The following is a 24860-nucleotide window of genomic DNA, read 5'->3' as shown; positions in this document are numbered from 1 at the left end:
CATAAAATGTGACTGTTAATGTATTTCAAGAACGTAACGATTCGACTGTTAGCCTGTCCCCAGACACTGCAGTGATGAGAGTTTGAAGTGAGGCTGAAGAAGGGCTGCCCGTGCCATGCCTGGGTTTTTGGACTCTTACACCTGTCAGCGTCCTCTGCTTGTCCGCAAGAGATGAGAAGGGCGTTTTCCGGTTTCCTGGCCAAAACTCCCGCAGAGTCTTAGCACTGGAGTCTGTGGCAGATCTAGCCTGAGCTTAGTCAGCACTTTGCAAAACTGGGGCCAGCATGCCTGAGTCAGCATTCTCAATCCAGTTCTTTCACTTGTTGAAATTTGAATGTTAATGTCACTGAACTATCCACGTAAAAGGGTTAGAATGGGTTTTTAAAAAAATATGTGTCTTGAACATGCTCTGACATTTATTTATTTCATATTGACAATATAAAAAGTTTCAAACGTGGAAATGGATAGAAAAGTACAACAAGCAAGTCTGACTTAATGAGTTAAATGTAAGTCAAGAGAGGAGCGTGTGTTATAATAGAACTACCTGAAATTACATGGCAAAATCTATGGAAGTTGGCAGACTGTGATTCGATGATACTGTAACATTTTTAAAAACGTAAGCACAGGGAATCAATATGCTATTGAGTTTAGACTACATTTATAAAATTATGCATATTACTATTTTTAAAAAGCTTCCAGGAGGAATAATAGAACAGAAAACAATAATTTAAGTCCTGGAGATGTAATGTACAGCATGGTGACTATAGTTAATAACACCGTACTGTGTATTTAAAAGTTGCTAAGCAAGTAAATCTTAAAAGTTCTCATCACAAGAAAAAAAATATGCAACTATGTGTGGTAACAGATGTTAACTAGACTTACTGTGGTGATCATTTTGCAATATATACAAATATCAAATCATTGTGTTATACATCTGACTCTATCATTTATACCTCATTAAAAAGTTTTAAATATTTTTTAAAAAGAAAATTATTGACATCTATAGAATTCTAATATGCAGTAGCAATGGGAAAGCCCTCTGGAAAACCAATGTCCAAACCTATGGGGACCAACAATTCGGAAAATCAAGATTCAACTATGTTTTTTCAATTTCCACTTCAGTGTGTGTCTCATGAATACAAAAGACAGTGGAGATCAATAACCAAAATTCTTTTGTAAAATATGTGATCTGTTATAGGATAAGATTTTTCCTTCTATTTTGTTCCCATTAAAGATTTTTAATGCAAGATGATTTCTAACCTCTGACTATCATAGAAACTTATTACTTGCAGATGAGAGCAAGGCAATCCTTGATTTCCATGTCTGATTTTGTTAACTCGTGCTTTATTCCCTTTCTCTCTGATTGGTTGAAAAAATTGCAAATCATATGCCTCCCCATGTCCTCAAGTCAAAATAATTCTGGATAGAAAGTGATTATGCAAAGTTTATTCTAAAATCAAAAGCTAAATAAGACCTCCCACCGTTTTTGTTTAGTTACAAACAACTTACTGGATCACGTTTCTGATTAGGAATTTGAAAGTGCAAAATGCCAACATCCTGTGCTGGGATCATAATTTCCAATTTGCATAGGAAAAATCTGTATCTGTAACACTGCAATGTAATGTCTCCCTGCCCAAGAATGTCCTTGCCTTTCTCATCTTGGGCCCCTGCTGCTTTTGCAGTTAATCACCCCCATCTCCTCTCCCAGCTTCCTTCTCCTTTCTCTAACTCGGTTTACAGAAACCTTATCTTTCTTAACCCTCTTCAGCACTTGGTACTCTTGACCACTTCCTGAAACCATCAGCTCCCTTGGCTTCTCCCAGAACATTCTCTCCTAGTTGTCTTCCTCCCTTTTGCGTTCCCACTTTGACTATTTCATGGACTTCTCTCCCGCCCATCCTTACGTGCGCCCAGAGCTCAGGATTCCATCCTCCGCCCCTCCTCTTTTCTCCCATTGACTTTGCTCTTTCCAGGAAATTTCTTGCATTCCTAGGTGCCTCCCTCACTGCGTTGGAGACTTGGAGGGCTCGCTATATATGTTCATCTGGATGTGTGACAGACACTCCAGGCCCCACATGTCCAAAACTCTGTCTCCATGTGCTTCTTCTCTAGAATTCGCAATCTCAGTAATGCCACTACCCATCGACCCAGCTCCCCACGCCAAGACAGCTCCCTCCTCCCTTCCTTGTCCTTCATCCCAACCTCCAGTTAATCACCATGGATCTATTCTACTTCCGAAACTTCTCCAAAATGCATCGTCCTCTTCCCATTCCCACTGCCTCATTCAGGGCCTCATCATTTCTCACTTGGACTCTTGCAATAAGCACTTACCATCCTCCTTGCCTCCCACTATCCTCTCTCCATACTTTCCTCACATACCACCTGACCCCTGAAATACAAACATGATCATATCCCTTGCTTAAAATGCTTCATGGGCTCCCCGGTGCCTTCTGAATAAAATCTAAAGTGCTTAGCACAAATAGGAAGACTCTTTACCACCTACACTTTCTCTCTCCCCTATCTCATTGCCATCTGTCCACCCCACCCCCAAATGTCCTTTTCTCCTCTTTCCTGAACATGCACTGGTCTTATACGAGAGAACCACGTCCTCATCATCCTCTATGTCCAGGTAACTCTGTCTCACCCTTCAAGATTTGTTCTAAGCATCACCTTCTCCAAAATCTCTCAACAGACCTAGCTAGAATTCTCAATCTCAGTAATGCCAGTATCCACCATCTTCAGAGAGTTTACAAGAATTACCTCCTCTGACTCTCAGCCTCTTTCACTTCCAGAGGGTGGGATTGGCCATACACAGCATGTCAAATATGGAACATAGGTAAACATGGGCGTCCTCACGGGTGGCGTGAACTGCAGAACTTTGAGAATTCCTGCTCCTGCTGGAGGCACAAGACCCTAAGCACCTCAGTGCCCAACTCCAGTAGAACAAGAGCAGCCGGGCCACCTGTGTTTGGAAACATCATGAAAAAAATCTAACCTGACTGCCATTTATCAGACACACATTACTGATCGTTTGATTTTCAGACAGTTCTGAGGTTCTCAAAAAAAGTTCTCATGGCAGTATATTCCTCAGATTACTACTCTGTGGTTTATCAATTTCACTAAACTGAAATGTCTCAGTAAACGACTTCACATAAATCCAAGAAGCTGGTTTTTATTGCGCATCTATTGGTCAGTGCCCAGTGCTTGAGACATGAAAAATAAACAGTAGTCCACACAGTAAATTCATATCAGTGAGGGAGTGCAATTCGAGAAGTACCATCCTATACATGAGCACATGGAAAATGGATGTGAAGTTTCCCTTTATTTCCATACTGGGATGCAATCAGAAAATACGATTTGATAGGTAGAATGTCATTATAATGAATACTTTCCAGGAACATGCATTTCATATATTAAAGTTTACCTGTTATAACTTGGGTAATCCTAGAAACTAGTTTAAAAACAACTTCATGGATGGAACTCTCAGACGATCCTGCTTTGTAACCAGGAAGTACTTTAGATGAAGAGAAGAATGTTATGGAAGAGACGCTTGTCAGTGGGTTAATAACTTTGGATCATTGAGATAATATACACTCAGGGACCTCCCTTGAAAGCCTTCCAGAACTTTGCTTCCTCCAGGGTCAGCTGTTGTGAATGCCTACAAGAAACGTCTTCCTGACTTCTGAGAAAATGAAATAACAATTCAATCGCTGCTGCAGGAAGCTTGTTTTAAGTCCTTAGAAAAGAGCTTAAATTTTGTGTTGTATTTATGTTCCATTTTATCTCTGTATCACCACTGAAGTTGATGCATCATTGCTACCAAGCTGTTTTTTCCTTGGTTGTTTTAATGTACTTGTTCTTCATTTAAATTATTAATTTATGGATTAGGTGATGGCTTCTGAGGACATAAGATATAAATAAATGGACTTAAATGTTGATTCTGAACCACAGTCTAAAACACTGATTTGCCACCACGGTTGTTGTTTTTTGCAGAATTGTACAAATATCGAGTGTTTACATATCTCCTGTGCAGTGGGACGACTAGAAGGAGGAGAAAGTGCAGTCCTGAAAGTCAGATCACGATTATGGGCCAAGACATTTCTCCAGGTAATAAAAAACACAGAAGTACATACATGCCACTCACAGGGAAACTTTTCTCAAAAGCTCAGTAGGAAGCTTTTCTTTTTAACAATTTTTAAATTTTTAAAAATTTTCTAGTTTTTATTTTAAAATTTTTTTAGATTTACTTTTTTCGTGTTTAAAAATATTTTTTATTAAACTTATTGGAGTGACATTAGTTAGCAAAATTATATAGGTTTCAAGTGTACAATTCTATAATACATCATCTATGTATTGCATTGTGTGCTCACCACCCAAAGTCCATTACCATAATATTTGGCCCCCTTTTCTCTCTTCTATCACCCCCCCCTCCCCTTCTACCCTCTGGTAACTGCTAAACTATTATCCGTGTCTATGAGTTTTTACATATATGTTTGTCTTGTTCATTTGTTGCTTTCACTTTATATCCCACATACGAGTGAAATCATATGGTAGCCAAGACATTGACACAACTGAAGTATTCTTAAATAGATGATTGGATAAAGAGGATGTGGTATATATACACAATGGAACATTACTCAGCCACAAGGAAAGATGGAATACTGCCATTTGCAACAACATGGTTGGATCTTGAGATTATCATGCTAAGTGAAAAAAGTCAGACAGAAAAAATCGAGAACCATATGATTTCATTCATATGTGGGATAATATGAAAAAATATTTTAAATTAAACATTATGTTTAACTTTTCTTTAATTTTTAAAAGAAATTTCTGTGGCAGATTTGAGCCAAAATCAGCTGGTCATCTTTCCCATCAGATGAATATTTTTTCAGCATGACTGAAATATTGTTGACATATAACATATCTGTGTAAGGTATATGACATGGTGATTTGATACATGCACATACTGCAACATGATTACAACCATAAGGGCAGCTAACACTTCTATCCTCTCACATGTTATCTTTTTTGTGTGGGTGTGGTAATAACTTTAAAGATCTATTCTTTTAACAACTTTCAGGTATATAATACAGTATTGTTAACTATAATCATCATGCTGTACGTTAGATCCCCAGAATTTACTCATTGTATAGGTAGAAGTTTGTACCCTTGACCAATCTCCCATTTCTCCTATCTCTGAGCCCCTGGCCAACACCATTCTACTCTCTCTCTCTCACTTTGGTTTTAGATTCCACATACAAGTGAGATCATACAGTATTTGTCTTTCTCTGTCTGACTTATTTTACTTAACATAATGCCTTCAAGGTCCATCCATGTTGTCACAAAAGAATGGATTTCCTTCTCTTTGTGGATGAATAATATTCCATTACATGTATATGGAATATTTATATATATATATATATATATATATATATATATATATATATATCCCATATTTTAGGTGAAGACAATTTAAATAACTTGCCTCCCTAAGACCTTCAGGTAGCAACTTACATTCAAACAAGTCTATTTAGCGCACTACAATATACTCAGTGCCTGGCACATAGTAACATAGCAGTTCCTCAGTAAATATTAGTTAATGGAAATGATGGTGAGTACAAAAACATAACTCAAGCCATATGCCCAGAAAAGTGAAAATAGAAATCAATTTAGAAGGGAAAAGAGAGGTTGGTCTAGAAAGTCCATCTTGTCTAGTGACCCCACAGCCTGGGCTCCAGCCAGGACGGCATCTCAGTCAAGTTCCAGGGACGTGTGATATGTAGATTCCTTGAAGCTTTGGCTTGGCTATAGTGTGGTTTCCCACACTGCCACAGAAATCTCCATTGATTATGTGCATTTGAAAAGTTTTAAATCTCTTTTATACTAAGCAGATACATTTTTCTTATTTATTTAAATGATACTACTCTTTTGTGACCTTCTAGTTTAGAAAGGATATGGGGGGCAGAGGGGGAAGCTAAATGAAACTCCTACCAAGTCTGTGCATTCTTGCCCGTATTTTAGCTCCTAAAAAGTATTTAGTTCATTGTGCCATAAATAATCAAATTGTAAAATCCTTTTGAGTCCAGCTAATAAATATAGAATTTTGCAGCTCTAGATTTTCATGTTTTCTAATTCAAAATACCTCTATAGTCTCAAAACTCTTATTTAATTTTGTTTCTAAAATAAGCAGGAGGAAAATTTAAGTTATTTTTTTAAAAGGTTGTGTAGCTTCCTTTTTTAACTTAAGGCAGGGTTTTTCCAACTTTAACACTATCAATATTTGGGATTGGATAATTCTTTGTTGTGGGGCTGTCCTGTACGTTATAGGATGTTTAGCAGTAACCCTGGCCTCTACCCACTAGATGCCAGTAGCAACTCTCAACCCATTTGTGACAACCAAAAACATGTCTTCAGACATCGCTGATGTCCCCTGGGGGCAAAATTACCCCCATTTTAACGACTGACCAAAGGAGAAGTGCAGTACACAATTTACATTTTTTTAAAAGTTAAACCATTGTTTATTCATTCACTCAACAAATATTTATGGAGCATCAGCTATTGCACCAGGTACTGCTTCAGGTACCACTTGCATTCAATCAATTTATTCATGGTCACTCTGCTGTTACTTCCTGTTTAAGAGTTGGGGAGAGGAGTCTGACTGCATACCCAAGCCCACACAGTCTACATGATAACCAGACGCGTACATTCCTTCTATCACTTTGGGGATCACATCCCACTGAAACAAGGGAGAACAACTTTTCAATGAAGCCTGAGTAAAGTCATCGCAACACTACTGTCAAAGGAAAAAAAAATGATTTTAGACAGCATACATCAGTTCCATCCAAAACATTCTACTTCAGTAGGAAGTCTAGAGAGGGAAAATTGCATCTTCATTTTCCTGTTAAAAAAGACCTAGTGAGTCTGGAAGAAATCAATAGCAATGGAGGGACTTTCCAAACAACAAATACTTAGCACAAGTAGAGTCAGATCAGAACAACCTGAAGGGGCATTCTGAAGTCCTACCAGAGCAAAGTCTCTCTCTCTTTCTGTCTGGGAGGTTTTTGATTGTTTCATCATGCAACCCAGAAGGAGGTAAACATTTACTGCCCTCCTAACCCCGGATAGGAAGTTTACAATTCTTGCGTGACATGATTTGCTGCGCTGTGTTTGTTTCTGTCCACACGGTGAATATGCAAATTGGCGAGGAAAAGATTTTATTTAGGTTACTCTTAGATGCTCCCCTAGTCTGTGATTGTTGCTTGAAACAGCAGCCTCCCTTCAGCTTGAAGTTTTACCTGCAATTGTTTAGGTTTGGTCATCTCCCCAGTTAAATGTTTCTGTGAAATGTTGAGTCTTGAAACATGGACTACATAAAATGGATATGTGTTTCAAAATCATTCCTGAGAAGGAATTGGCAGGAAGGTGGGAGTGGGAGAGCTCGTATGGTTACCAGCCACACTAAGTATTTAATCAATTCAAAAGCATCCCTCTCCACTTGATGTGTTACCAACTCTGTAACCTGAATGAGGGCCATGCTCATCGTTGTGCAAAAGTGCATACTAGAGGCAGCCCGTGGGCTGCAAACCACAGTTTCAATGACGCGCCAATGACAGAAGACTAGGGCATTTTCTGAGGATTAATAACTAGTTGGGACTGATTGAAGGTCCAAGATATTGTCGAGGGATATTAACTGCAGCTGCTTTTTCAATCCTAAATTGCCGACAATATGGCAGTGATTGCTATTCCATGAGGAGATTGCTCCATGGAAGAGGAGATTTTTTTAACAGAAGAATAATATAGTTGCTATGTAAAGAGCATGGCTGAAAGCATTCAACTTGAAACATGGAATCAATAATATGACCCTGCTCATAATTGTTTCTCATGAATTAAATACTTACCTGTGCCATGCCTTTGACCTACAGCCACAGGATTAGTTTATCTTTGATGCCGACCCAGCCGACCATAGCCTAATAGCTCACATTTTTCATTCCTTGGAGCTCCAGAGCATCTTAGAAAAATGAAAAAAAAAAAAAATTCATTTTCTTACTGAAAAGGGTAGAAGGCCCCTCGGTTTGGGAAAATACTTTAAAATAAAGAACAGATCAATCTGTGCATTGTATTGTTTACAGGCCATTTGCCTACCCCCTGATTTGTTCAGGCCTCAGACTGTGCATGGCTGACATACGCAGCAGAGGTGAGAGCATGGCAGTAGCCCCTTAGTATGACTGCAGCTGTCATTTAATAACATTACCTTCCCCTGCAACATCCTGAACTTCCTAATGTAACCGATGGGGGAGGGTGTCCAATTTAATAACTGAAAGAACTAAACCTTTTATCAGGTGCTATCGGAACAGTGTTATGTGGAGTGGGAGGGTCTTCGTAGAATCGAACCATCTGATGGCGGTCACTCACTGCCCATCGGTGTGGTCAGTCCAGCAGGACTGCTGACGCCCTGATGTGCATGCTATCCTAGGTGCTGTGGAATGTATAACCCTGACAGTCCACGGTGTGTGCCTTCCATTTTGGTACAGTCTTGTTGGGAGAAAAGTAACAGAGAAAAAGCTAAATGACAATGTGAAAATGCCAAACACTGTAAGACAAATATTGTCTCATCCCAGAGTATGGAAGCAGAATCTCTGAGCATGATCCTGGGTGTTTCTGAAGCTCAGCATAACACGGTGGTTTGCGAACCCCCGGAAATGACCATAAAGATGGGTGATGAGTGGAAAGTGTGAGGAGGAATCAAATGGTGGCCAAGAGCAGGGTGGGTAAAGGAAGAAGGTGAAAGAAAGTCTCCCCAGAGAAACATGGTTCTCCACAGTCTACAGTTCAAATCTCATCTCTTATTCGTTAAGAAATTTTCATACTCATAAATGCAGAATCACATAGGGCAAAAACTTTCCATCTAGTATCCACACAGAGATGGAGTTCTCCCATGATTTGTTTCCCAAAGACATGACTTCTAGAGCAAGAAAATTATTTTCTCTCACTTTTTTTAATTGAACTTGGAGACTAAAGAACACATGTTCATTGGAAGTTTGAGAGCATGGACACATATTTGAGCGTGTAATTATTATCCTCAGGCACAGAACCTCATTACCAGAAAGTCATGTTTCTTCTGTGTCTTCCAGCCAGTGTGGTAAGGAGAGTAGATTTAAATCACCAAGTACACACAAGATTTTATGAACAAAGATTTCTACATTTTAAAAAACACTTCTCACTCAAACAACAACAACAAAAATCCAGCTTTTAGTTAAAATGGAAATGCCAGGAAATAAAAGAACATCAGAAGAATAACAACCAAAAGAATTTTTCCAAATGAATAGAGTTGCTTATCCTGGAATGTAGGGTTAGAAAGAAAGAAAAAGCCAAAGATATAGTGCCTTTAAGTATATAAAAGTTTTGCATACTCTGGCCTGCCCTTATCATGTAGAGGAAATGGGGTTCATTGAAGGGAGAAAAATATCAGCCACAGGGGAAAAAAGTAAACTTTGTAAAAAAAAAAAAATTTTAACAAAATTATTACAATCCAACCTGTTGGACTGGTCTCAAGAAACCCAGCATTGGATTATAGATGGTCAAGTGCTGGTAAATGTTTAATAAACTGCTCTCTGGGAGGAGAAAAGCTCCGATATATAACATTTGCTGACTCCCATGGTGCAAATATTGCCCCCCCCCCCCCGCCATGGCCAATTTCAAGCTGCCAACATGATGTCACTGAACATGGAGTTGGGAAGAGATTCCGCAGCTCACCATCATGTAGTATTTCCGCTTACAGATTCAATAGACATAAATACTGTGTTTGCTCGAAAGTAAGACTGGGTCTTATATTAAGGTTTGCTCTAAAAGACGCATTAGGGCTTATGTTCAGGGGGATGTCGTCCTGAAAAATCATGCTAGGGCTTATTTTCTAGTTAGGTCTTATTTTCGGGGAAACACAGTAATATCAAGAGCACAGATAATAGTAAAATGCAATAAAATAATTAGTAAAGATTGACTTTTGAGTTTTTATTGCCTTTTAAAAAATAATTTACTAAAGTTTACATCCATGTAATTTAAATTTTAGTAATGGCTCTATTTAACAACTGGTACTTAGAATTCCTGAAACTTTAACGATCTCTCAAGAGCCATTATGAGCCAGCTTCAGCCCACCACTGGATAGATCTAATCATTGTCTCAAGTAAACGGAGGAAAACCACAGGAAAACCATTCTTGAAATGGCTTTTCTTGACTTACTCTTAAATATTTTCCTTTGACTTTAATCAACAGTTAATATGAGAACCAATAAAAAGAACTCTTGCTACAAAGTTCTGTCAGAAACATTGTATGGCTCTGGGCCTGTGGTTCTAAATAGGGGGATTCTGCTCCCCAAGGGGACATTGGCAATAATTAGAGACATTTTTGGTTGTTACAACTGGGGGAGGGGTGCTAGTGGCCTCTAGCAGGTACAGGCCAGGGATGCTGCCAGCCATCTTACATTGCACAGGTTCGTAGCCCATCTAACCCAAAATCTAAACAGTACTAAGACTGAGAGACCTTGCTCTGGGTCTTCTATATAAGATGAAATGTGATCAATTTCTTTATCCTTTAGTACCAGTCTCTTCCCTAAAATATTTCCCTCTATAAAATAACAAGAATTTTGTGGCCCACTTTGTCTCCCCTTTGTTCTTCACTAACAGCAACTAGATTAATTCTTCTGCTTACTCCCGTTTAGGACCCTGTCTGTTTTTTATTTTAATTTTATTGTACCAAGGTGTTTGTTAATAAGACAAATTCTCCTTAGAAATAGGAAGAGGATGAATGGTTGGTTGGATGGATGGTTGGACGGACGTCTGGATGGATGATGAATGAATGATGGATGGATGATGGGTGGACAGTTGGATAGATGTCTGGATAGATGATGGATGGATGATGGCTGGATGATGGATGATGACAGATGGATGTTCTGGATGGATGATGGATAGATGGATGGACAATGTTCTCCATTTCCAAACAGATGGCTGTTTGGGGGAAAAGTAAAAGACAAAAAATAAGAAGGAGGAAAGTTTGCTTTGGAAATGGAAAACATTGAAAACAACTGGGTGGCTACCAGTATAACTTTTAAAGGCTTTATATGGAATATATTTAAATGAATATTTTTAATTTCAGAGAAAAAATGATCCCTATTCTCTTGCATCCTTGGTGTCCTTTGAAGTTAAGAAGATGCCTTATAAAGATCAGCCAGAAAAACTCCCAGAAGGAAGCATAGCAGTGAGTATCTTAAAAATAAAAAGATACAAATAATTTCCTTGAAATAATTTTTTTTTTAAAGCACTGTTCAGCTTGGGCTAGGTTTAAGTGCTTATTACATTGCCTTGAGAAAAGTTTCCCTCTTCAGATCACTATTTTCTTACTCCAGTCTGCAAATTCCTTAGTGTCATTTGATCAAATTTTTAAACTTTCGATGTAAATTTTTACCCCTCAAAAAGAATCACAGAGCAGAACTAATATCATTTTTTAATCCAGCCATTTTGTTTCAAAGAATTCCAGGTAGCATTATGATGAAATCATACCAATTGTGTAATTTTAATGTGAGTGAGTGGGAGGGAAGTCTCTCTTCCCGAAAGCCAGTTGCCAGGGACCAGCTGCATGATATTAGACAGTAATCTTTCCTTTCTATGTAAAGAACCATAATTTTTACCTGAGGGGAAAATGTATAGTGTGAGCTTCATTTGAATGAAATGTTATTTTTCTAAAATTGAAACTGTTAAGCGTTACTGACACCCAAATCTCTGTCACAGCACAACTGCTAATATCCTCAGCACCCAGATAAGGCCATGCAGAAAGGAGGGGAGACTGGATGAGAGGGGCTGAGCAGTTCCAGTCACCAAAACTCTGCCTTTACAGCGAAAGTGATCACAATCAGGGCTCTGGGAAACAATATTAAGATTTCAGCCTTTGTCGCTTGGTCATTCCATAGATATTCACAATACCACGTGCACTCTGGTCCCCAGGTCCTTGTGACTCAAGGTGAAATTTGCAGACCAGCTGCGTCAACACCACCTAGGAGATTGTTAGACATTCAGGCCTCACTCCAGTCCTGCATTTTGTCCAAAGCTTCAGGACGCCATGTTCACAGTAAAATCTGAGAAGCACTGCTTTGGATGGTACATCCATTGATACTACCATAATTTCTTATCAGCCCAGGTCTTCAGATGTAGTTGTAATATTTAATCTTTCTAGCCTAACCTACTTTTAGTAGTTTAAACTAATCCGTCGATTAGTGATTTCTCAACCCTAGGTATGCAAAAGAGTCATCACTCGTGCAACTTTAAAAATACATGCATGCTAAGTCTTCACTCCAAACATCAGGATTGAGTACATCTGAGGTGGGGCTTTGCCACTGCTTTAAAAGATCTACAGGTGACAATTCTGAAGTGAAACTAGGACTGAGAACCTCTAGCACAGGCAGGCAGCAGAGAGGAAATCCACAGTTTCAGAATAGATTCTCTGGCTTTATCCTGGCTTCACCCCACTCTATTTAGGAATGCTTCCAGAAATCATTTTGCTTTGCTCAGGCTTTTGGCCATGTTCACTTGAAAGAACTGTTGAGATAATTCATGCAATTATGTATATAAAGGCTTAGCGTTGCGCCTGGAACAGGGTAAGTCGCAAGTCTCAATAACAGTAACCCTCCCCAAAATGTCTGACCTTCTCTGCCTAAGTCAAGTAAGCCCAAATCAGAAATATCAACAGAAGTGCACAGTCAGACTATTTCAGTAAACTTTGGTGGCATTTGAAAGCAAGCTCTACCACATCTTTCTCCATTTAGCTCACCTCTCTTTCTCTCATGAGATGTCTGCTATACTTTGGATTTATGTTCAACCTAGAAAGTAGAGGCTTTGGGTTTTTAATATAGAATGTTCATCCAGAGAGGTTCAAAGGCTTATAGCTCTAAGGGAGATAAATCTTGGCCCTTTTGTTGTCTCTGAGCACATGTTCATTAACAGAAACATATGTTACAGTTGATTCTATCAACTGTATTGCATCTTTCCATACTGTTGGCCACAGGTGACAGCCTGCTGTTCTCAACTCATCTCAGAAAATCCACAAAATGATCAGATACATGCTTCCCCCACCCCCATCACCCTTTTTACTGCATTTTTGGAAAACAGTCTTGTTATCTGATGGAGCGGCCTTACCACACCATGTATGTAATGGTACCACCAGGTCCTTGAATAATATTGCTTTGTTCAGCGTCATTTCGTTATGACATTGATGAGATGCCACAAAAACCTACGTCTTATTGATGTCAGTTAGCCCATGCTGATGTTGGTTTCATTATACATCAGTTTGCTTCAAGTCGCAGAACCTGTCCATGACATTAAGTGAGGTCTTGCTGTAATTGGAAAACACATTCAGGAATAGAGGTGCTTTCAGATACCTGACTGGAGAAGATCTTGTGTACGGAGTTAGCTTTGCACTACAGAGAAATGGTTTTTCTGTGGCTTAGTTGGACAGAACTGTGCTTGGAGCTGGCAGGCATTTCTTACAGTGCGGTCTCAAAAGTCTTGTCATTCTTATCTTGAAAAGAGCCCTGAGGAAGAAAATTCCTTTACTTTGATAGAATTCATTAGAATCAGTAGTTTGAAAATTATCAGAGCTCCAATCCATACTCTAGCACTGGGGAATCTCTAAGTTCCTTCTTCTGTTATGAGGCTAAAGAATATTTGCTTGTTTTCCTAGGTCCTTGTGTGGGATGATTAGTTCATTTATGTTCCCTTTCAACATAGTCATAATTCAAGCATTTCTTGAGGCCTCTAAAGCTTTATGTATTGAAAAAAATAGCAATCCCCATCTGTTTCTTGCCTAGTGTCTGTGTTGGTAAAAAATGAACTCCTTATGTGATGTGACACTTGTCATGTTTGGAGATGAGGGAAAGGTTGCATGAAGCAGAGGCAGAGGGATATGACTGAATGCTGAATCACTACAGCGTAGCAGAAAAAAATACATTGTTTTTGTTATTACTATTTTTTGCTTGCCAATGAACTTTGACATTTGTGCGCCACGGAACTGAAGCTGAATTCCATAATTTACATCTAGAAGAGAGTATTATTGTCTGGTATTAACTCCAAAGGTGGCTATTATAAAATATGTCATGAAAATTCTTATTTAAAAACTCATCCATAAACTGTGACCATATTTGATTTTCAAACTTGTCAACAAAACTCTCTAGCAGCTTAAAATGGAATTCTTGTATTAAACAATTATTTGGGGTTCAAACTTATGACAGGCACTACTTGTCTAATAAGGCTCCTTAAACGTTGTTAAATGTTCTTCCAGCTGGTCTACCTTATGTTATTATTTTGTTCTAAATGGCACTGTAGGTAGGTGTGTCGTGGTACATTTATTTAAAACATCCCTGTGACCCCACTGAAGTATGTTTATACAAGATTTTGTGATATATAAATACAGATGTCAACATTAATTACAGTTGCAAATTCAAGGGAGCTTTTTCCTTCTACCTTGGTATTTTGTCAAAATATACAAAAACATATCATAAATGTCAAGGAGAAAACGTAGGCATATTAAAGATTTATTATGGTCTTTCAACCATAATAAAGAACAACAAGATTTACGACATGATGATGGTAAGATTAAATGTTCCTTTCTCAGCATCACTTCAAGAAAATCTAAACTACTTACCATTTATGGATCCCGCTTCCTCAAATTGCAGATAATTAGAATAAGTGAATTGTTAAAACTTTATACTATTTCCTTAAATAGCTATAGGTTCTTGATACATAAGCGTGAATGTAAATGGTTTGTTGATTAGTTGGCATGCAATTGAATTTTTCTCCCTAAATTTTAAGTGCTTCAGTCACTCAATATTACCCATCTTTCTTAAAGCAGTTGCAATATATAATCACAAGCCCATGTTCGTAAGGTAAACCTTTAGTCCTAAATGCATCCCATCTTCTGCCTTGGAACCATCTTCTTGGTTAAAGAATCTTATAAAGAGGGACTTGGGTAATTCAGTTAATCACTCCATTGTGTGAGATTATACAGAATGTTCTAGAGCTGGGTAGTCCAGCATGTAGCTACTAGCCACGTGTGGATCGTGAGTACCTGAAATGTGGCTAGTGTGACTGAAGACCTGAAATAGTTTTATTTCATTTTAACTAATTTAAATGTAAACTTAAACTGTAGCTGTGGAAATATTTTTTTTTTCCATTAAACACAGCTTTATTGTTTTGATAAGACTACATTTTACTTTAACCTTGAAATTTTAGCAATTGTTACATGCTGCAAGTGGAAAATATACACTGGATTTTGAAGACTGAGTTAAAAATAAAACAAACAAAAATAATTGTAAAATATCAAGAATCTTTTTATATTAATTACATGTTGAAATGATAGCTTTGACATTTAGGGTTGAATAAAATATATCATTAAAATTAACACCCCATCTTTCTTTTTCCTTTCTTTTAATATGGCTACTAGAAAATTTTTAATTACACATGTGGCTTGCATTATATTTCTATTGGACAGCCCTGATCTAGAGCAGGGTTATAGAAGCTTCCAGCTTAGAGGTGATGAGGATACTTACAGCGTTTCAGAGAACATGGGCTGTTTAATAAAACTTATTTGAAATGAATGAAAAATTCTTACTATAAATCAGTGGTTAGGCATTAGAAACTAAAAATTAAGACCTATTTTTCTCATTTGTCCAATGGGTAATGTAAGCTTCTTGCAGGCTTGTCCAAATGAGCGGCAAGAAAAAACATAAATATTAGAGGAGCAACGAATTTTTAGTTATTTTCCAACATTTTATGTCTTGGCCAAGCATTCCCAAAGCCCTTTTGTAATTTCCACAGCACCAATACCAATTAAATAAATTTGGGTCTATAGAACTGATCAATTAAGTCTTGTCCTTTTAAGCTTGCCTTGCAGTTCACGTGTCTAGTTTATTTATACAGAGCGTTGAGTGTCAGGAGAAGCTCTGCTTGACCTGTTTCCACCTGCAGATGAAATGCCCAATTGCCGTTTACAGACGTGACTGTCACATGATTCAGTGTGTTCTCAGAAAGCCCTCTCTTCTCAAGATATATCTGACTCTTCCAGTGATGCCCTCCATCTGACTTTTCATCCACATCTTTCGAACAGCTGTCAGCTTGCCCCTCTGAGTTGGAAATATGAGGAAAATGATCGGGGGCACTCTTGTTGGTTTTCTGTATTTCCACTGTCCTTCATGTAGTGACTTCTTGACGATGCAGTGAAAAACCTGGATGCGTTTAGAAAAACAGCTGGGGCCAAGGAAGTTCTCTGAAGCTGCACCCACTTAGATGGAGAAGACTGGGCAGTCTCAGTGCCCCATGGCGTCCTGAAGGCAGCTGACATGGCAAGCAGAGGCACTCTGAGTTTGGCACTTCTAAAACTCTTAATGTCCTGTCCTCTTAGTTAATTACATGTGATGACATACAGGAAATATATACAACATGCACAATCCTAACATTTGCAGAATGCAGGGAAAGGGTATGAAGTGATATTTTTTAAATGAACATAGAGCAGCCTGGAAGCAGACTGACAACAGTTGTGGTGATGAGAACTTTTCAGTTTGGAACTGAAAAGGACACCGGTGATCATCTCTTCCCAGACTGTCCTAAGATGCAGCTGTCAGTCTTTGGAAGCAAATGCAAACAAAAAGCCAGTCGATTTCCTAATGATACCTAGAAAGCTGCTTTCTGCTTCAAGAGACCCAAGTAAGCATATCCTGTTCAATGTAATGTTTTATTTCTACTTTTCCATCACTGCTACAAAAAAAGAAAAAAAAACTTTCAAATAGTATTAGCTCTTTGTCAGTGACCTCCCTGCTCCTTTCTACAGATAGACCAGTTTTAAAGATAATACATCAAAACCTGCATGAGCCAGATGGCAAAGGAACCCAGCAAAGTACTCAGTGGCAATTCTCTCATTCCATTCTATTTCTTTTTATGAAACTAACAATCTGAACAGTCTATGACTTTTATTTCAACTCCATTAGCTATTTTTTACTTACAGGACTGTTTCCTAAGATATTAATTAGATGACTCAGGAGAGGGAAAATTGAGAAGCACCATTGCCTGTATTACTGTAAATTACCTATGAGTTAATTTTGGCAATCTCAAACACATGCACAAAATATAGACTGAAACTGTGTTGTGTCCTGAGTGGACTTAAAGACTAGGGGGGAAAAAACATAAGAAACCTCAGAATTTTACATAGCTCCAGATTTTCTCTCCTGGGGCATGGTAACTAGCCTGAGTTCGTGATCCTTACCATGCCTTTCAGTTCCAAAATCCTGAAATTCTCATGACCAAAACTGTGTCAGTCTGCTTTGAGTAACATTAGGGTCATTTTAAAATACCAATTTGTGCTTTTTATCCAACCATCCTAAAATGTTAGGACTGTACACTGGTTTCGGGTATGTTATCAGGTAGAATTCAGTCAGGGAAAGAGACATAAAGAGCCTTAAGAAGTGATCTACTCCATGACTTCTCATGTGGGATACGTGAAGGATCGTTTTCAAATAAATCCTCAGGCTGCAGAATCCGGGTGGCACTGTAACTGCTTTGAGGCCTTGCACTGCATTTCTTCAATAGATGAGGTGTGACAATTAAGTTCGCGAACTCATCCTAGAAAAGTGCTACATACCTCATTGCTGAATATCACTATGGTCACCTTCGAAGTCCTCCCCTTGGGAAGCTACGCACCGATGCCAGCACCTAGTCCACCCTTCAAAGCAATTTTGGAACTCTTTTTCTGGAATGGCCATCAGAGCTGTTGGCATATTATCCTTGATGTCCTGAATGTCATCAAAATGTCTTCCTTTCAATATTTCCTTTATTTTGGGGGGAAGAAAGAAGTCATTGGGGGCCAGATCAGGTGAGTAGGGAGGGAGTTCCAATACAGTTATTTGTTTACTGGCTAAAAAATCCCTCACAGACAGTGCCGTGTGAGCTGGTGCCTTGTTGTGATGCAAGAGCCATGAATTGTTGGAGAAAAATTCAGGTCGTTTCCGTCATTTTCACGCAGCCTTTTCGGAACTTTCAAATAGTAAACTTGGTTAACTGTTGTGTATTGGTGCAAATTCATAATGAATAATCCCTCTGATGGCAAAGAAGGTTAGCAACTTCGTTGCCACAAGTTCACAAACTTAATTGTCAGACCCCAGTGTACCATGTGTCCTGTCCGAAAGCGGTGGCTTGTGGGGTGAATGCAATGCCGTTGGGGCCATGGAATGCTATACTTCCTACTGATCTGTTGGCTGCAATAAGGACAATACCAGCAAGGCAAGCTACCGCAGGAAGAAAGTTGAAGAGTGAGTAGGAAACGGCCAAGCTCTGCCTGAGGGAGCACATGTATACCCAGTTCTTGGCACTGGTGTCCATGTGGAACGACTAGCAGTCTTATGACTGTTGATCCTGTAGTTTGGTCTAAATATAAATAATATTTGGGTCGGGAGACTCGCAAGAATTAAGTCATCAGAATGTCCGCTGCATAGAGGAAGTGCACCAAGATGAAAGGAGCAATAAAACCGCGACAAGCTGAGAAGAGCACACACAGGATGCTAAAATCTGGTTAAGAAGGCAAAAGCAGAGACATGAGCAGGGTCAGGGCCCAATACTAGAGTGCAGACTACGAAAACATTCATGTTTCCAGCCGGGGAAAGTTCCACAACCACCAACCGTCATCATTAGTTCTTCCTCCCCTGACTGGTGGGTTAGACAACTATGGACTAGAGTCCTCGAGCGTGTTTCAAGACTGGACTCATGTTCCTTCCAAACAACACAGTTCAAACTAAGGGTCACTTCAACCAGTTTGGCTGAGGCAAGGCTTACTTCTGTCTATAACCAGATAGGCCTGCCTCAGTGAAGAACATTTTGGATCCAATAACATATTTATTTCTCTTTTCCTTGACAAAAGGTGTCAGCAGCATGGCTGGGTCTCCCTTGGTTTTGTTTGGGGGTCTGCAGCTTCTTTGCTGTCTGGGTCTCCAGAGGCAGAGGTCCACAGCACATGGGCAACAGGAGAGCTGCTTCTGCCCACGTCGGGGGTAGAGGAAGAAAGGGGAAGGGTTCACAGACACTGAGTGTGAGGTCCTGCTGGGAAGGTCTCCTTTTCCTCCAAGTTCCCCTGCAATAGTGGAGAATGATACGTGTTCCAATCGCATCTGAAAACTGGATTTAGGATTGAAGGTGTCTCCAAAGCATCAAGACAGTTAGTGTTCACTTCACTTCCTGTAGTTACTTCCATAAAATGGAAGATGGCTAGCCGCCACCTTTATTGATGGAGTACAGGACCTTGGGATTAGTTATGTGAATCACTTAGCCCCTGTGGGACTCAGTTTCCTCATCTGTAAAATGGGAGATTGAATGAGGTGATTTCTAACCTTCTTGCACATTCAACAACCTGTGGTTGTTCACAGGCTCACCTCTCCATGAAGTTAGCTCAGTTTGGTAGAGAAACTGAGTGAACACACTTGGCCTTTCGTAGGGTCTACTTTTAGCCATTGTTGCTGTAAAAGGTCCAGCCCAATTTAAGGTCATTTCCTTTCCACCTTGTTGGTTCCTTGGTTCCTAGTCCACCTCAATTCTATTCTAGGGTTTCTGTGCTGTTATAAGCCAAACACCAAAAAGTGGCTGTAATTAGACTTTTACCCAACCTGGGAGACCTGAAAATGTGCTTTTTTAAGATTCCATGTTCAAGTGCTATAACCCCTCCAATCTCCCTTAAGATGATACCCTAATAGTATATTGATAATTACTACTGCTTTATTTCACCAAACCATTTTTAAATTAAAGCTCATTTGCTTTATTTTCCATTTCAGATTAAGACATCAGTTATTTGGGCAACCCCAAATGTTTCCTTCTCAATCCCATTATGGGTCATAATACTAGCAATACTTCTTGGATTACTGGTTCTGGCCATTTTGACCTTAGCTTTATGGAAGGTAAGTTTATTTACTGTCTTTTCCTTTTTGAGTAAAGAGGCCACTAAAGGGGTTTAGAAGGATATACCTAGCATCTTAAAAAACAGTGATGGAGGTGTGAATTGGGGGTTTTATAAAAGGAACATTGCATCTTGTTTGCTTTGGCAAACAATATGCTTTGGTAGCTGACAGTTAAGAAGACAGAAGGTGTTTAATGTTGCTTTTATCTTGAGATTTCCTATAAATAAAAATAAAGAAAATTAGATTTTATTAACTAAAACTGATCTTTTTTCTATAATGTTTAGAGTGATAATGTTATTATGAAGACTTTTTTCTTGTTTAATTAACCAAGAACTTAAGCTTTTTATTGACATTGTCCTATCAGACACCCTTTGAGATTTTTCTCTATAAGTACTACACAGATGCAATAATAGAGTAATTAACTGATACTTGGACTTTCAAGTAGGGTAAAAAGATCACGCATGTTATAATATTCTTGGACTTTTTATCTTGCCAATTAGTTTGTCTCCATTAGGAAGTCTTAACTTACTCTCTCATGTGTTCTACTGAAGTTTGTTCTGAAAATCTACAATGGGAATTAATTCTGGCCCCAAAACAGATACGACTGCCAAGTTTCACAGAGTTTTCCATTCCAAAATAGAAACAATGTCACAATTACATGACTATCAGAGTAATTAATCCAGTCACATCTTAGTTAACCACTATCGTTGTGGTTCTCCAGAAATCGTAGTGCGTTTTTATTCTAAAACAATATGCAGCATGCTTAATAAACCTATAAACTGAGAAAACCTTGCCTTTTAAGTTAAATATTGGCTTTCCTGGCCATTATCAGCTGTTTTGTGCCATCTTGAGCGCACACAATCTACTACATGCATTTAGAAAATAGATTTTAGTTTTATTCTATTATTTACAGTAACTGTATTTCCATAAGTGTTATAGTGATATGTGCCAATTGACAGAACACTGCACTAGTCCTACAAAAGAAAGATGACTTAATAATTAACAGGCAAACCCAGTGAATTGGGCTTCCAACGTAAGAAACAATAAATAAGAGTGGAGGTTCCAGGTTTCTAGGAAAAGATATGTTCTCCTAAACCAAATACTAATTCAGGAGGATGAACATTCTAGAATCACCTCTTCCCTGGGTTGCTGGCTAAGCTTTGCAAAGCCCCTGAGGCATTCCGGGATCGAAATAAATGACCAATCTAATCTTCCTCTATAAATGATATGTGCCACCCAGTGCAGAGGGACATGCCAGCACCCCCTCACTTCCTCCTGTCGTCTATCCCCCTGAAGCCCACCGTGCCCTTTAGGAGAGAATCCCCCTTCCATGGCCAGCAGTTAGCACTGCCGCTGGCTCCAGAAAATAGGCAGAAAAGCAGAGAGGGAATCCTGAGCCACGTTGCTGTCATCCCAGGAAAATATACAAGGTCCGTATGTGGTTTGTATAAACCAGGGACAGTCTCCTATTATCAATACATGGCAGGAGAGAGACACAAACACGCTGTCCAACACAATGAATTCCTCTGCGAGTAAAGAACACTCTGATTTCACCTCCTAGCTTGGATAACCCGGAAGATTGTCATCACACAGCTCCAAGTTCCTTAGAAAATACATAACGTGAAACTCCTTAGAATGATGGGTTTCCCAAACTCCCAGAACGATTTGATCATATCGCCTGTTTTTCTTTTCCGTAGTGTGGATTCTTTGACAGAGCAAGGCCCCCACAAGATGATATGAATGACAGGGAACAACTGACTAATGAGAAAACCCCTGGTGCATGAAAAGGAAAACCAAAGACCACAAAACTCCAACACTGGTCCTGTTCATAGAAAAGAAGGAACATAGGGTTAAAGAAAGGTTTTCCTGTACCTGCCAGTGTCCTAGGAAATGGAAGGGCCCCGGGAAACATCACTTCAACTATGCCACGCATTGGAGAAGTTGCCACGGAGCCCAGAGACCCTTTTGGGAAAGGAAACACCTTCATAAGCATAGAAACAATCAGTCATGGGGCAGATTTCTCTGCTTGAGTCGTTCTGTATTTGGCAGGCACTTTGAAATGGGTACAAGAACTGAGGTTGCTTTCCAGGTAAATCTAACTTTACGGCACAGAGAGAACAATGTCTGATCACAATAGAGTTTAGAAGGTGAACTAGGACCAAACCTTCCACTACTACTGTATCCAAAGGAATATTTGACACCTCCCTACGGAAAAGAAACATTTCGAATGACCTTACGGCTCAGGGAGACACGCATATGGTGTTGGTACTGTGAAAGTACTTTGGAAATGACAAAGATAATCTTGTAAGCGAGGATAACTATTTATTTATTTTCCATTTCTCTAGGCTGATATTCTGGTCATCTAGAGGATTTGGAAATTAAGATTTGGTTAGCTGGTTTTTGAAATCACTCACTAAATTTCCTTCTCAGATAACCGTGTTGTGCAGATAAATTGTTTGACAGAGTTTCTTCAAGATTTAGACAGTGTTAAGGAAAAGCAAATCGGTATTAGAATATAGTTTCACTTAGTACATTGCTGCCTTCTACCTGAAATTTTATTCACACTTTCCAGGAACTCACATCTGCTTAATTCAGCATTGCAAGAAGTTGCATTTATCGTTCCTTATGCAAAAAAATAATCATTTTGTTGACTTAATTAGCAATACACAAATTTCAAGGTACTCTCAACCCTGTGTGGTGTTTAAAAGTTATAGTAAAATTTCTAGAGTCCATTAATTTAAAAAAATGAATTTAACAATATGGATAAACATTGTTTTTAATAGCCATAAGAAGCAACACCAATATCTAGCTTCAGATTAAATACCTATTTGCTATACCTCAAACTTATGTACACAGAGGAAACATGTTAAATGTAAATCGGAAGGAAATATCGAGTTATACAGATGTGAGGTAAACCTAGAAAACGGATTCCTAAGGATGTTAGGATTGCTATCCCAGCTTTACTACTCATTTTTTACTGCTAATCTTTATAGTACGTGACTTTGGAAAATAATCTGTATTGAAACTATTTTCCCATCACCTTGAACTTAACCGTCACAAAGACTTGATGCTTAAAACTCTTGTAAATAACCCATAATCACATGTAATATTATCATTTTTGAAGTAAAATTGACCAGCCAAATTCATATAGTCTGCACAATTTTGTATCCTTTTTATAATAATGAAAAATTACTATGAAGAAATGCTGAACGGATTTTATATTTATGTGCAATATTTTATAGACCTATGTACCTAAAGCATGTTTACACTGGCATTAGTTATTTTTAAAATTCATATCCTGAATATAAAGTGTGATAGAACCAACAGACCCAAATCCTTAAGTTTACAAAGCCATTGGAAAATGTGTATCCCAGTTTCAACCATTACACGTTATTTGAAAGATGAGCCAAACTCACAGATGCTAAATTTTCTATTGTGCCTTAACTTGGAGACAAGCCATTTGGCGAAAGCTGCACAACTTCTTTGGAGACCAAATGAAAGGTACATAGGAGAATACACTGATGAAATTCATATTGTTCCTGCTTGTGAATTAAATCCTGTCATGGTAGCGGTTTCAAGTCCGTCAAGAATGAGGTCTGGCTCCCAGTGTGTGTGCTGACAGTGGGTGTCTGATGGCCCTCGGTGAAATGCCTGTAGATTTCAGAGAATCACACCTGCCTCAAACAGCTTGAGAGTCCCACACCAGCCTCCAGTCTTAGGTGTTAGTGGTCTAAGTAGGCTTTTATAGGGAGGTGGCCATCTAGAGTATGTGCTTTGGGGGATCCTGGACAGTTCTCTCTGCCCCAAAATAATGCCCTAATTCTTGTCATAGTGCCTGACTTTTGGCCAATAGAGATTAGCTACTCAGGATTTTAGGTCATAAAAGGTCAATGAGAAAACACACCCGTTGCTTTTTAAGCTAACAGTGGTGAAGGAACTTGCAAGTTCTTCAGGCTAGATTCATGTAGGACCCGGTGAGACGGGTTGTACAGATACTAGAGTCAATAGAGGGGCCAAGAGGAAGTTCAGGACCCAGAACAGAGCAAGACCTGAGGACTCCAAAGGCAAAGTCTGTCTTCCGCACAGTCTCAGCCAAGAGTGGTCCCTTCTAAAGGGACAAGCATTACTAGCTACAGGCATTTCACAGAGGGCCATCAGACACACACAGTGGTCCTCTCGGCCACTTCGAAGGTGGGAGCAAATGGAGGAAGGGGGACACTGATGTCAGGTGAACCTTCCAGTTCTCAGAGCACCCCCTCTGCACGGAGAGTCCTCTAACCATGCACTGAGTGTCTGCTGCTTGACGTAGCAATGCCAATCACCCCCTTAACTCATAACTATGCTGTACTTCCCTTACAGTCTTTCTCGATGTTAGATAGCCCTGTTCAAATTCTTGCAGCTGGTTTTTAAGATGTGGAAAGAAATGGGCAAATCAAGTTTTATAAACTTGGACGGTTTTATACAGTAAATATACAACATGGACTTGTCATCACTAAAACCCTACTATTTTGATTCAACTCTTTCTTTTTTCTTTTATTTAAATGCATTTGTAGATATCTGTGAAGATTTTCATGTACCTACTTACTTGTCACTAATAAAATTGAAAATTATAGACATGATGATGTACTTGTAGTTTGTTTCACATGCAATGTAAAGCTTTCCCACAATGGCAGATATCAAGGATTTCTGTCTTTACAACTTCATTCTTTATTATAAAAATATTTAACGGGAAGAAATTTGAAAGAGTGAAAATACGACACTCCTTTGGGGTGATGAAAATGTTTCAACTTAGATTGTGGTAATGTTTGCACAACTCTGCAAATATACTAAAAAACATTGAATTGTATGCTTTAAATAGATGCGTTTTATGGTATGCAAATTAAATTTC

General features: G+C 38.9%; 1 protein-coding gene across 2 annotated transcripts in view; it reads left to right on the top strand.

Moving 5' to 3' along the window:
* The window catches only part of ITGA8 (integrin subunit alpha 8), a 165215-nt gene extending 140627 nt beyond the window's left edge, over window positions 1-24588 (top strand). For both annotated transcript variants that reach the window (XM_074324800.1, XM_074324799.1), the window contains 4 exons: window positions 3994-4107; window positions 11149-11250; window positions 19850-19972; window positions 21670-24588. In XM_074324800.1, the coding sequence (XP_074180901.1) occupies window positions 3994-4107; window positions 11149-11250; window positions 19850-19972; window positions 21670-21756 (426 nt within the window). In that variant the 3' untranslated portion in view covers window positions 21757-24588. The remainder of the gene's footprint in view (window positions 1-3993; window positions 4108-11148; window positions 11251-19849; window positions 19973-21669) is intronic.
* The last annotated feature ends 272 nt before the right edge of the window (window positions 24589-24860 follow it).

Source organism: Rhinolophus sinicus, linkage group LG02 (assembly GCF_036562045.2).
Source record: "Rhinolophus sinicus isolate RSC01 linkage group LG02, ASM3656204v1, whole genome shotgun sequence".
Classification (NCBI taxonomy): Eukaryota; Metazoa; Chordata; class Mammalia; order Chiroptera; family Rhinolophidae; genus Rhinolophus; species Rhinolophus sinicus.
The sequence above is the reverse complement of the archived record's forward strand: the minus strand, read 5'-3'. Positions and strand labels throughout refer to the sequence as shown.